The 12,608-nt window shown below is 31.8% G+C and overlaps 1 protein-coding gene across 1 annotated transcript in view; it reads right to left on the bottom strand.

Annotated features, from left to right (window-relative positions):
* LOC113401177 (corticotropin-releasing factor-binding protein) overlaps nucleotides 1-3,515 on the bottom strand; it is a 37,251-nt gene extending 33,736 nt beyond the window's left edge. The window contains exon 1 of the mRNA XM_026640988.2: nucleotides 3,173-3,515. Within this exon, the coding sequence (XP_026496773.1) occupies nucleotides 3,173-3,241 (69 nt within the window). The 5' untranslated portion in view covers nucleotides 3,242-3,515. The remainder of the gene's footprint in view (nucleotides 1-3,172) is intronic.
* Nucleotides 3,516-12,608: the final 9,093 nt, after the last annotated feature.

The following is a 12,608-nucleotide window of genomic DNA, read 5'->3' as shown; positions in this document are numbered from 1 at the left end:
GGTAGTTGACCTTCGAGGAAGTGCACCTGGTATCACCATTCATTGCTCATTCTACGCTCAAAGAGTAAATACATTGTAACTTTGTTGGGGTTTTATAGGCAAGTGAGGCAAATTACTGTACAAGGAACAAAACATCTTCATCTTTATTACCCCCGGTTTGGCGGCGGTTAAGGAAATTATAATATTACTTATAATTTCATTGTCTATTGACGGAGCTAACTTACTTTCGGGCGTTAATTTATAGACTGGGCAGATTTAAATATAACTTATCAGTAACAAAGGATTAGTTCAAGGTCAACATTAATTTGTTCAATATATTTTAATATATTTAAACAGACATGAAACAAACGAAGTCATATACTCACAAATATGACATATTATTCTATGTTATTTAATAAAATTACCAATATATGATCTAATGAAAATAGCCGATATACTGAAACATAATTTTTTTTTTTTTTAATTCATTTACTTAGTATTTCGTCAAAGCGTAACTTTGTTTAATTTACTAATTCATGGGCTAACAATTAATTATTAGATAGGTGTGGACTACGTGGAATTGGATATTCTTCCAAGAAAAATTATTCAGTCGATTTGAATACAATAATTACATTGTTCTACTTAAATATAAAAGGGCCCAAGTGGTCCAGTTGATGGAACAACTTATTCTCAACTGAATACATTGTGTTCGAACCCATGAACAAATTTATCATATTAATTAATCTCTTGCACGATGAAGGTAATCAATATGCAATTACGCATCAGTTGAAAACGGTTTAAAGTCCATATCAATATTTCCACACAAGACATAACAAACAAAAGAACGTTCAGAAACACGAGATATATCAGGAACACAAAAACAAAATCAATCTCTGAGGATATCCGATAAATTTAAAAGCAAATTAAATTAAACTTGAATAAAGTATACTGTAAGAATGATGATTCTGCTGAAAAAAACATACGTGAAACTCAGTAAATCAGTTAAATTTCTGTGATATAAGACTTTCAACGAATAATAATAACCAACTCTTATACAATTTATTTAATCCTGTCCAGTATTATATTTTATAAGATTGTTTTTTATTATATATTAAGCTATAGGTAAATGTTCTGCGCAATTTTGTTATAAAATCGAACACCCTGCCACAGGAAGGATGTACTAACTTTGTCAAGTCGAAATGTAACTTGATGTTATAAGGTGTAACATGTTTATCTTTACTTCTCGTGTATATACCAAATCTGTCACTGTTTCTATCAAAATATATTCGTAGTATAAAGAGTTCAGCCATTCATATGATGAAATGCATTAATCAGCATCAGCATCGAGCATTCCTCGATAAATAATGTAGTTGAATCCACTTTAGTAATACAGAACTACTGATTATATAAAGTGTAAAAATTAAATCAAGCATTTCATCTATTGTCTGTCATAAGTCTACTACCGGTTCGCAAAGAATAACCTCGAGAATAACTTGAGAATAACCGGAGGAAATAATGAAGTTATCTGAAAAGACTGAAATATTAATTTCTAAACACTCATCAATTACAGGACTTCAGAAATGCTTAAAACTTACAATCGTCTAATTTTGGTTTTGTTCATTATTATTATCCTAAGTCTAAGTAAGTAAGGATAAGTGGAATTAAGTATGAGTAACATTGCCTCTTCTTTAATTAACAACTTGCCATTTTACACCCTCAGAGTCAAGATTATTTTCCATTTAATGGAGATTTATTACATACGCTCGATTTCCGGTCTTCTAATGAGTATTACCTTACATTGGGGATGTCGAACTATAAAAGCGAATACGATTTCATTTTCCTACACTATTTAAGGTGTTTTTTATTTAATTAAATACTGTCGAATGAAATTGAATGGAAATAATATGTTTCGCAAGATATAAGATTGGTCAGTGGGTACTGGTCTAACATTTGTGGTCCAATTAATTCTAATCGTGAATTTTGATCCAAATTTTGGCCAAACCCCGTATTGGACCAAACTGTGTAAATTTGGTTTTCCGTCATTTTTAGTAGCAGTTTGGAAGTTGGTATTCTTTATACTCCTATGTATCTAAAACCACTTAACCGTTGGTCTTACGCCTAAAATATCTTAGATCGTATCGAAAATCCGCCTCATAAGTTTATTTTAATCAAGGTATAGTAGAGTGTGACTATAAAATCTGCTGTTGCTCAATTGTTTAGTTTCCCTTGAGAATAAGCACTCAAGAGATCATCATCATATTTGAGAAAACAGAAACCATCGCGAATAGAATAATGTATTAAATCGAATTTGGACTACCTCAAAATATGTTAGGCCAAAGTATGAACATCCGAAAGTCGGACGCATCAAAGTAAATTAATTAAACGCTTTTGAATCCTTCAAAATAATTCACCATGTATTATGTTGGTTGGTGGTTTGAACAAACAATAACAAAGAGTATTTTCGAAACCGATTGAGATAAACGCGTACAATTGTGCGAATATTATGGTTCTATTTAAATATTTGAACAAATGTGTTATTCGCAATGAAATTAACATATAACATTATCATCTACTGAATATTTTAATAAAGTCCGTTTTCTTTTACAATTGTATCATAAGAATGTTAAGATAATTATTAAGTAATATTTTAATGATTCATTTTCATTCCGTTATCTTACGAATATGACATTATTGGGTAATTTTAATTATTACGATAAGAATTTGAAATGGGGTATTAACCATGTTTTTTATTTTTATTTGGTTGAGCTAGATATTTCAACATTATCTACGAATGTCTTGTTCACGAGTCACGTGAACTCTCAATTACTAATAGTAATAAAAATAACCATGTTCATTTAAAATCTTATTTTAATTATTTATTTATTTATACCTAAGATAAATATTTATTTGCTTATACAATTATAAAAAAAACATGCTAAATTAATCATCATACATCCTATTTAATGTTTAGATATATAAAAAAGTGATTTTTATGTTTTTTAATTTATTGAAACTTATAACATATTTTTACCACCCAAAAAAGTATTCTACAAACTCAATTATAATATTTTACTAGCTTTCAAATAATTTATTAAATTTAATTTAAATATTAAATATATAATATTCTTAAATTTTCTTTCTGTTAAAGTAATACATAAAACTTTTGCGAAAATAGTAATCAGAGCTCACTTACCGGTAAAAGAAGGCTTTCAATGCCATTGCAAGCTAACACTGCCACGATGATACAAAAGAACGCTTTCATATTGTAAAAGAATTAATCGTCCGTAACACGTAAAGTTGTCACCGTTTTCAAAGTTGTCACGGAGCGGTGACGTCGGCTTCAGCTAAATTGTGAATGGGCAGCCTTCCCCGTTACATTTATACGTTTTCAGAATGTTCTGCGCACTCTCAGATGCGCCTTCCTTTGACGTACTTTAATTTCCTACACTTTTAATTTCACATAATTAAAATAACATGGAAATAAGGATTAATGTCTCTTTGGACGACGCTGGCTGTATATATTGCGCGCTAAATAGAATAAACGCAATGCAATTTAAAAAATTAAATATATATTTGATAGCAGCATAAGCATATGCTAGACGTAGGACCACTTCGATAGAAATGTTATCGCGGCGCACGAGCGAATTTTATCAGTTATTTGCTCGGTAAATGTTTAAACTGTCGTTTATGATTTTATAAATGGTTAATGAGAATAATTATTATGTAAATATTTGTCACGTTTTGCAATTTATACAATGCGTATTTTTTTATATTTATATTTACTTTTGTATATATTTAAGTAGATACATCGCGACTTCGAATCCGAATAAACCAGTCGGTGTTTCCATTTGTGTATGTAGTTTATCTCAGCGGCGAAGGTAACAGCGAAGCGTGCTTGCGTTTGATGAACTTTTGCTAAATTTATAATCAATCCCCTGGTTCTAACTGGAGCACTGTGATAAAAAAACCACCAAATCGTCTTAAAAATTTAAATGAGTAGCCTATGTCCATACCTCTATTTGTATATTTTATTTAATTCTTTTTCTGAAATTGTTTTCTTGTTTTTATTTAATTAGTAGGACGGACAAATGAGCTACCTGATGGTATAAGGTGAACGCAGTCCATAGACATTAGCGTTGTTAGAAATATTAACCATTCCTTATATCGCCAATGCACCCCCAATTTTGGATACTAAGATGTACCGTTGTACATGTGGTTACACTGCCTCACCAACTCTTCCAGCTGTAACACAACAATGCTAAGTATTGCTGTTTGGTGAAGGATGCCTAACGAGTGGGTGGTACCTACCTAGACGGCCCTAAAACTCTACCAGCAAGTAAAATTTCGGTATATATTAAATAATTAGAAAATAATATATTTCGAAATTTCCAAATCCGTTTTACCGATAATTAGATATATTTACAAAGAGCCGTTTCTTTTTGGCCTTATATTTTAGTATTACCTCACTAGTCCTTTTATCAAAGGAAAAAAATTAATACATTAAAGTAAAAATATATTCAGGGGTCTTTGAGTTAAGGTACAATAAGCTGCAATATACAATACAAAAAGTCATCACACAGGAACGAATACACTAGAGAAGCTTTAATTACATTCCTAATATAATTTTAATTTCAACATTTTCAATTTATATATAAAAGTTATTAGATATATACAACTTAGACTCTACGCTCTACGATTGAAGTTGTTGAAGAATTTAAGTCGTCTTTAATATGCATAAAAAATGTCAGTTATTAATTTCTACTGGATCCCGATTTTAATTTCGTAGAACTTCAAAACGTCAAAATCTTCATTCCACATAGCAGTAGCATTACACGCACGTATTCATTGTATTCAATACTTAAGATAATTTATTGATTTATAATGTAATGTGGTCATGATCAGTAGTTTATAAATTTTTATACGAAGATGATTTTAAGTCCTTTAAGCTATATACTTTGTACAGGCAGATAAAGTAAAAGAAAAATGGATTGTATAAATCCGCTTTTGCAACCTTCAAGAACTATCCTTTCAGGCAATTTATGCAATCTTTTCAGTCAAAGTTCTATTTATAAAATTCACTATATTTCACTTTGATACTTGAACAGGGTTCTAGATATTATTTCAGTAGCTATTTATTATCGAGCATATTTAAAAAGGCCAAAACTTAAGGGGGATAAATAAAAAAAATATATATATTTACTTTATGAATGAATGAATTAATCAATTATCACTCGTGATGATAAGAATTCTAATTAAATCCCATACATCGAAATCTGTTCGGGCGTTTATAAGTTAAGATGAATTAAAGAAACTCTCATGAACTCTGAAAACATTACACTCCTCTTTTGGGCTGTCGTGTAAAAAGTCTATATGGACAGACAAGCTCATTAAAAATAATAGGCTATATAATTCTAATAAAAGAATTAAAAACTTTTTGGTCTTTTATAATTAAATTATTTTTTTATTTTAAAGAATATTCCGAAAAAAAGCCTAGACGACGAATTATTTATTTACTAAGCAATAATTTTTGCATCGGCATTAACTAAATATACATAAAACGATATCTATAGACGTAACCTAAAATTACAATTGAAGAGAATGTTGTACCTTTCGTATAAAATTGTGTGCGTATTGGTCGCGTAACTCACAATGTCCTTCCCTGTATTCAGTCACGGCAGCGAATCAAAGGAGACTGAACATGAACATGCGTGTACGCAAAATCTAAAATTTGAATCAAAATATACTTTATTCAAGTACTTTTGAGACGTCATTTTACAGAACTATGTTAAGTGAAGCTTGATAGCTCCACGATTTCTATCATCTATATAATCTTGTATTAAATAATATGCATATCAGCTAAGCCAAGCCAAGCTTGTAAACCAAGGTTTACTATGTATTACCTCATTCTCATAATCTGATAGGATGGAAAAAAGTCAAGGCAAAAGTTTAGGCTTATCATCAACGGTTTTCCTAATCATGGGAGTGTACACATATCCAACTTCCGCACTCCAAGCTGCTATTGAGATTTTTTTGTCAGAAAAACCCAATAAATTTTCCATCATTCATCATCATTCATCGACCAGCCCAGGGAATTGAACTTGGTTTAGGTATCTGTGAGTATTCCTTTCCACAGAGGCAACTCACAATCACATGCACAAGTACAGAGTTGCCAAAGATGAGTCATCGTGAATCAGCTTAACGAAGGTAAAAGTTGGATGCAATAAAACGGCATTTCTAAGAATACGTACTTTTATGTTTTCCCTTCCTCTCATATTTTATTAGTGATTTAATAAAAATACTATATATATCTCAGTTATTATATTTAGTTCTATATATCGATGTTCACCTTCTGATTTTCTGTAACTTTCCGACAAACCTTTTCGATAAACTAAAAATTCTGACATCAGTTATTGTTATCGATAAAGAACCGAACATAACCTTATGAATATTAATTATATTAAATTAACATATATGTAAATGGGCATACAATATATAGATATATAATTCAGTATAAGAAATTTACTTACAAATAAATCATAACGATTTATACCCGCCAAACAAATATTATGTAGAACGCCAGATGTAAGACATTGATGGTTATTAAAGGAAGTTATTATTAAACCAGTTAATAAATATAAAGTAAAATAAAAAAGAACGCAAAGTTTCGTAAGTAAAATGAACATATTTTTCTTACTATTTTAATAGCAACAATATTTACAGTAAACGTGTGAGCTACGGCCGAGAATGCCGTTTGCCGTCACGGAATACTAGGCGGTTTTACCCTCGAAGCGCATAAATTTTCTTGGTGGTAGGGCTTTGTGCAAGCCCGTTTGGGTAGGTGCCACCCACTCATCAGATATTCTACGGTCAAACAACGGTACTCAGTATTGTTGTGTTCCGGTTTGAGGGGTGTGTGAGCCAGTGTAACAACAGACATAAAGAATATAACATCTTAGTTCCCAAGGTTGGGGGAGCGTTGACGATGTAAGGAATGGTTAATATTTGTTATAGCGCCATGCGCCAGCGCCAGCGTCTATGGGCGGTAGTGACCACAAACCATCAGGTGGCCCATATGCTCGTTTGCCACCAATACCATAAAAAAAAACCAATAGATGTTTCACATCAAACAAACTTATCTAACAGAATGACCTAGATTGCTTTAATAATACTTCAATCAAAGTACTATAATATACTGTTGTGATAATGATGTCGTCCTGTCGCCAGTCACGGCCAATCTCAAGAGAGACCAGCTAATTGCGGAGGTTATATTATAATGCTTGTGAAAACATAGGGCACTCTCTATTCTCTGACTCTCATAACCCGATGGGGCGACAAATCCAACACGACCGGAAATAACTCAGGCTCAGCACCAACGGCTTTACGTGCTTTCCAAGACACGTATGTTTACACAATTCCGATTTCCATATTCTGTTTCCAGAGGCTGACTGAGTATTTTTTCGACAGAAAAACCCAATAACTTTTAATTGGCCCGATTTGGAATTTGAACCGATAAACTATATACGAGTTGACAAACGTTGGTTCTATTGATTTATTTTGTCTCAATATATACAATTATTATAAAAAATATTTTTTTATTTTAAATATCAAAATATAATTTAATGAAAATCTTTGATATATTATTTTATTCTATACCTCTCATCGCACTCGTATATGTTACCTATAAAACAGAAAATTGATATTTATATTAAATACAAAATACACGGTCTAGTTTTGAAATTATTCCAGCGGAAAATACGTCTCGAAGTAATGGTCGACTGCCGATGTGTCTGAGTAAATGCATTAATGTGCAGAAAGATACATATAAGGTTGGAAACACACTTATGAGTATAACATTTCATAAAATATACATTTATATTATTGCCCGAATTGTGTTTGAATTTTACATTATATTAATAATGACATGGCAATGTATTATTTACTAGAGAATAGAATTGCTATGATTATTATCAAGTCAAATCTTTCGTAAAAAGGCGACCTAATAAAACAAACGTGAGCGTAATGTTCGGTCTGATTTCGGTCACAGTGCACATTCTCAACGGAGAATAGCCAATTACAAAAGGCAACTGCAAAAACTTATATAAGTCGGAGGAGCAGGATGCCGAACAGTTGGGTTCGGGGATTGATCCGACATTTGTAAGACTATGTGGGCGTGCAATGGAGATATTCATAAAATAAGACGTATTTAATATCGTCTGATCACTGTATTAATTGATTCAATAATCGTACAACACAATAATATCAAAGGATTACAATAATTCATCTCGATTAAGAGCAAATGGGTTTTCAAGCAACCATCGCATTCGAATCGCTTGTCAAAACATAACGACTCGCGTTGACATGACACTTACAACTCCATTCGGGGTGACCCGCTCTTAAAAGTAAATCAGCCATCAAACATCATTGCCAAATATTCATTAATTATCCAAATCAAAAATCAAAGTAATCTCGCCCCGTTATATATAACAATAAGTTTTTGCAGTCTTATGATACAGCAATCAGACATGATCAGGAATAGTTCAAGCGCAGGCTTGACTTTACGAGACTTCCAGAGTTTGGGAGTGTAAACTAATTCAACTTATAATTTCGTGCCAAAAAAACGTTTTTTTTTGTTTTCGTAAGGCTTGACCCTTTCGGGTTTCAACCCAAAACGTCGAATCTTCAGTCTTATAAATTAGACCAATGGCGAGGCATGTAAATGTAATTAGGAAGTGACGAAATCGTCTTTGTCTTTGCAAAGTGTCCCCTAAAACATTGACCAAAAGTTCAAACATTTTGAATCTTCACTCTCTCGATTTAATTAGTAATATATTTGAAGAGTATACCAAAATGTAAATCTAGCTTTAATCTTGTTTGTATTCGCATACGTTAAAGGAATTGTTAGAGAAATTCACTGTTTGTGCAAACTTACTAGGTTCAACAAAGAAGCTTAAGCCTCTGATTAAAACAGGACTTAATCCCTACTCCAGAGCAGCAAATCCTGTAATTGGTGCGAGTATCCCTATTTCATTAGTTTTGGATCAGCTATTGTTCACAGCGATGCTGCTTAATCGATAGGACAAGCCGATTAATGAGGATCGGGGACAATATAAGTAATTACACTCGTAGAAAAATAAATCACTATGTACTCGTCGTAAATACGTTCTGATTTTATTTCGAATATGCTTGACCTACGAATAGAGAGAGGAATACGTTTATAAATAATTCATAGAATAATTGGCAACAGAAGTCACATTAGCGAGAATCGATACAAATATAAAGATCAACAATCATTTGCAGAATTATTAGATACAATATGGTACTACGATATGAGGGCTAAATGTGTATAAAGGACTTTCTGCCAATCAACCTTTTGGCTAAGCAGATGAATATCTATTACATGTTGCATACCATTAGAGCATTGAACATTAAAATCATGATATACCTGCTAATTATTGTCTTATTTGAATCTCATTCTAACCATCGTTACTTTAACGAAATAAACATACGGAACATGTCATTGCAGAAACAGCGAGAATATATAATATTATGATGTATTGTTAAAATAGCGGTAGTTTTAAAGGTAAATGTTATTTTGGCTTTTCTGTGATGCTGAATAGTGATAATGACGTAGTAAACGTGACGTCACCAAAAAAAATCTTGCTTTTAATTTTGTTCGTTACAACTACTTCCTAACAAAGGCAGTATCTCACTATGCTGATCTGCTTTATTTATAGATGACGTAAAAGCACACAGATTGGCCCGTAATAGCAATATCCATGGAAATTGACAATCAATGGACGTTCGTAATTCATAGACATACGACTATCTAGTCGTATCTGCTGTTAATGCTTTTCCAGCTGTAGGGACTAATTTGTTTAATGTTATGGTAACTATTATGTTATGTGTGTTTATATTTTTTATTGTTGTTCTTTGTGGGGAGATTATTACTAACAGATTATTTTTAATATATTTTTTTTAAAGCGTGTAAGTTTCATCCATATGTTATTGTTTTGACCGAGTTCGTAATTATACCTTTAGTTTTCGCGACTTCAGTAAATAAAGTAGGTCTCCTAGCAAGTTAAACTTGTGAATTTATTACGAGCAGCGAATACTTAAGTAAGCTCTGCTTCCATGGATGTTATTAGAATTTTTATATTTAAAAGTTAAGTTTGGCGCGTGAATTTACAAGAAAATTATTAAATAATAATAAAATGTATTCACAGTAAAAGTCCAGTAATTCATCCACTTGTGGACAAAGCTCTAATCTCCTAATTAGGAGCTGGTTCAGCGGCATGGTTCAGGTGATCGAATTGTACTATTTACTTGGCTGATCTTGTACTATGGCCTAATGTTTCGCATTTTAACAAAATTACATACATATATAATTGTATTTAACTAACATGACTTTGTATTTTTTAATGTTGAAAAAGAGTAATATACCTGGTTTGTTAAATGACGATTCAAAAGTGCTTGTAAAAACCTACTTGAATAAAATATATTTTGATTTTGATTTTTTCGTATGATACATGCTATTTTACAAAAAAAAAAGTTTTAAAAAATATTTTTAAATAATTTCGTCTTAGACTTTTGATCCAACATCAATGTATTTCTATAGTTAAACTGTTTTGGAACTATATAAGCTTCACGACCACAAATTCTTGAAAGCAAAGTGTGAAGTGAAATAGAGCTATTCTCGTTTAGTATCATAAATTTGATGGGCCTTTAATAATAATAGAGCAACATTAAAAAAGAGCATATCATGCAATTACAATTTGAAATAAAAATATGTTTTTAAAGAGAATGTCGTTAAAAAGTAACTTTCGAATAACAATAAAATTGCAATAAAAATGGTCAACGACTGTACAAAGGCTTCCCGTCCTCTTAAGCAGGCTTGGATCATCAAGCTCTTCCTGGTTTCATTACACAATACTCCTATGCCAAGCGAGAAACGTATTATAAACACATGAAAACCCAGTTATGATTGCCCGGACTTGTAACCGAACTTTTTGTTATTGCTATATATTTTTTATTGTTGTAGTAGATATGTTAATTTCTAAGTGTTTTTCATTAAACGTAAGCAAATAGCTTGACAAATGTACAACTCGCCTACATTAATTGTCGGATAATTTGTAACTTACAATCTTTTTCCATACTTATATACGATTACAAATTAATTTAATTGTATTTGAAAATTGGAACGCACTTTTCGCCTTTTATAAATGTCATAAAAATATATGACAATTGATAGATTATTTATATTGAACAATTATAAGTTTTTTTTTTATATAAAGATAGGCAGACGGGCATATAGGCCACCTGATGGTAAGTGGTCACCAAAGCCCGTAGACATTGACACAGTAGGAAATAAAAACCATTCCTTGCATTACATCAAAGCGCTACCAACTTTGGGAGCTAAGATGTTATGTCCCTTGTGCCTTGAGTTACACTGGCTCACTCGCTCTTCAAACCGTAACACAACAATACTAAGTATTGCTGTTTGGCGGTAGAATAACTGGTGGTACCTACCCAGACGGGCTTGTACAAAGCCCTGCCACCAAGTGAAAATAATTATCGATTGACAAAAGTTTTAATAAGTTATTAGACTATAACTCGAAATCACCTTAATCGATTAAATAATAAGTCAGAAAGAAATTGAATAAAGTATATTCCACTTCTTTTTCTCTCTTTTTAACTTCGAGTCATAAGAACCTTCACCTGTATTGTAACAGTTCAGATTCAAATTACAAAAGTAAGTGAGAAGATCTGTTCGTTAAAGTGAGTAATCTGTAATGATATAATTTATAATATAACATGAAAAAAAAAAGCTTACAGTGTAAAAGCAACTGACTCGACTGCAAACGAATGATCAAAATTGAATCTTCATTGTTACATTACAGGCGAATGCTGTCGGTGACTGTCAGAACTGCGCTTACACTAGTATAATTCCAATCCTGTGATTGTTATATAGAGAGCTTCACGGAGTTGAACATGCACCAACTTCCCTGCTCCCGTGAGTCAAAAAACTATATCAAATGGACTGTTAGATCAATAAACGAGATATATATTTTGTTAGATTTATATGAAAGTATAAGAAAAGATGGCACTAATAAAGAATAGTAACATTCAGGTTATCTAGTAACATCCCATAATAATATTAATTAGTATAGATTGATTCCGAGGGAGGAAACCAGGGGTACTACGTACAAGTTTTCTTATTGCGAATGTAAAAAAACTACGTCCGCCTTGCTTATGAAGAATTTCATTTAAAGACTATAACAGATAGTTGTTAAATCAGAGACGCACGCTGACATAAGCAACACATGTAACCCACATAACTGCCACAGTCGCGCACAATAATAATATTTTGATTTTATTTTTCATTTATAGTTAATTTTTTCAAGCCAGTATCCTTACAGATCTACGTATTCTATGTTCTAGGCCATCTCAAACATGGAGCTACGAAATAAGCCACCATATTTTATATGATTACTTTAACAACGCTTTCACAACATTTAAGTTGAAATAATACAAGTTTAAATACTATTTCTTAATCGCTGTTTAGTAACGATTTATCGCAGGCAATCTTTGAATAAGGTATAGACTGAATACAGCTTCAATCGATGTTACCG

The sequence above is a fragment of the Vanessa tameamea genome, chromosome 7 (assembly GCF_037043105.1).
Source record: "Vanessa tameamea isolate UH-Manoa-2023 chromosome 7, ilVanTame1 primary haplotype, whole genome shotgun sequence".
Classification (NCBI taxonomy): Eukaryota; Metazoa; Arthropoda; class Insecta; order Lepidoptera; family Nymphalidae; genus Vanessa; species Vanessa tameamea.
This window is presented reverse-complemented; position numbering and strand designations above follow the sequence as displayed.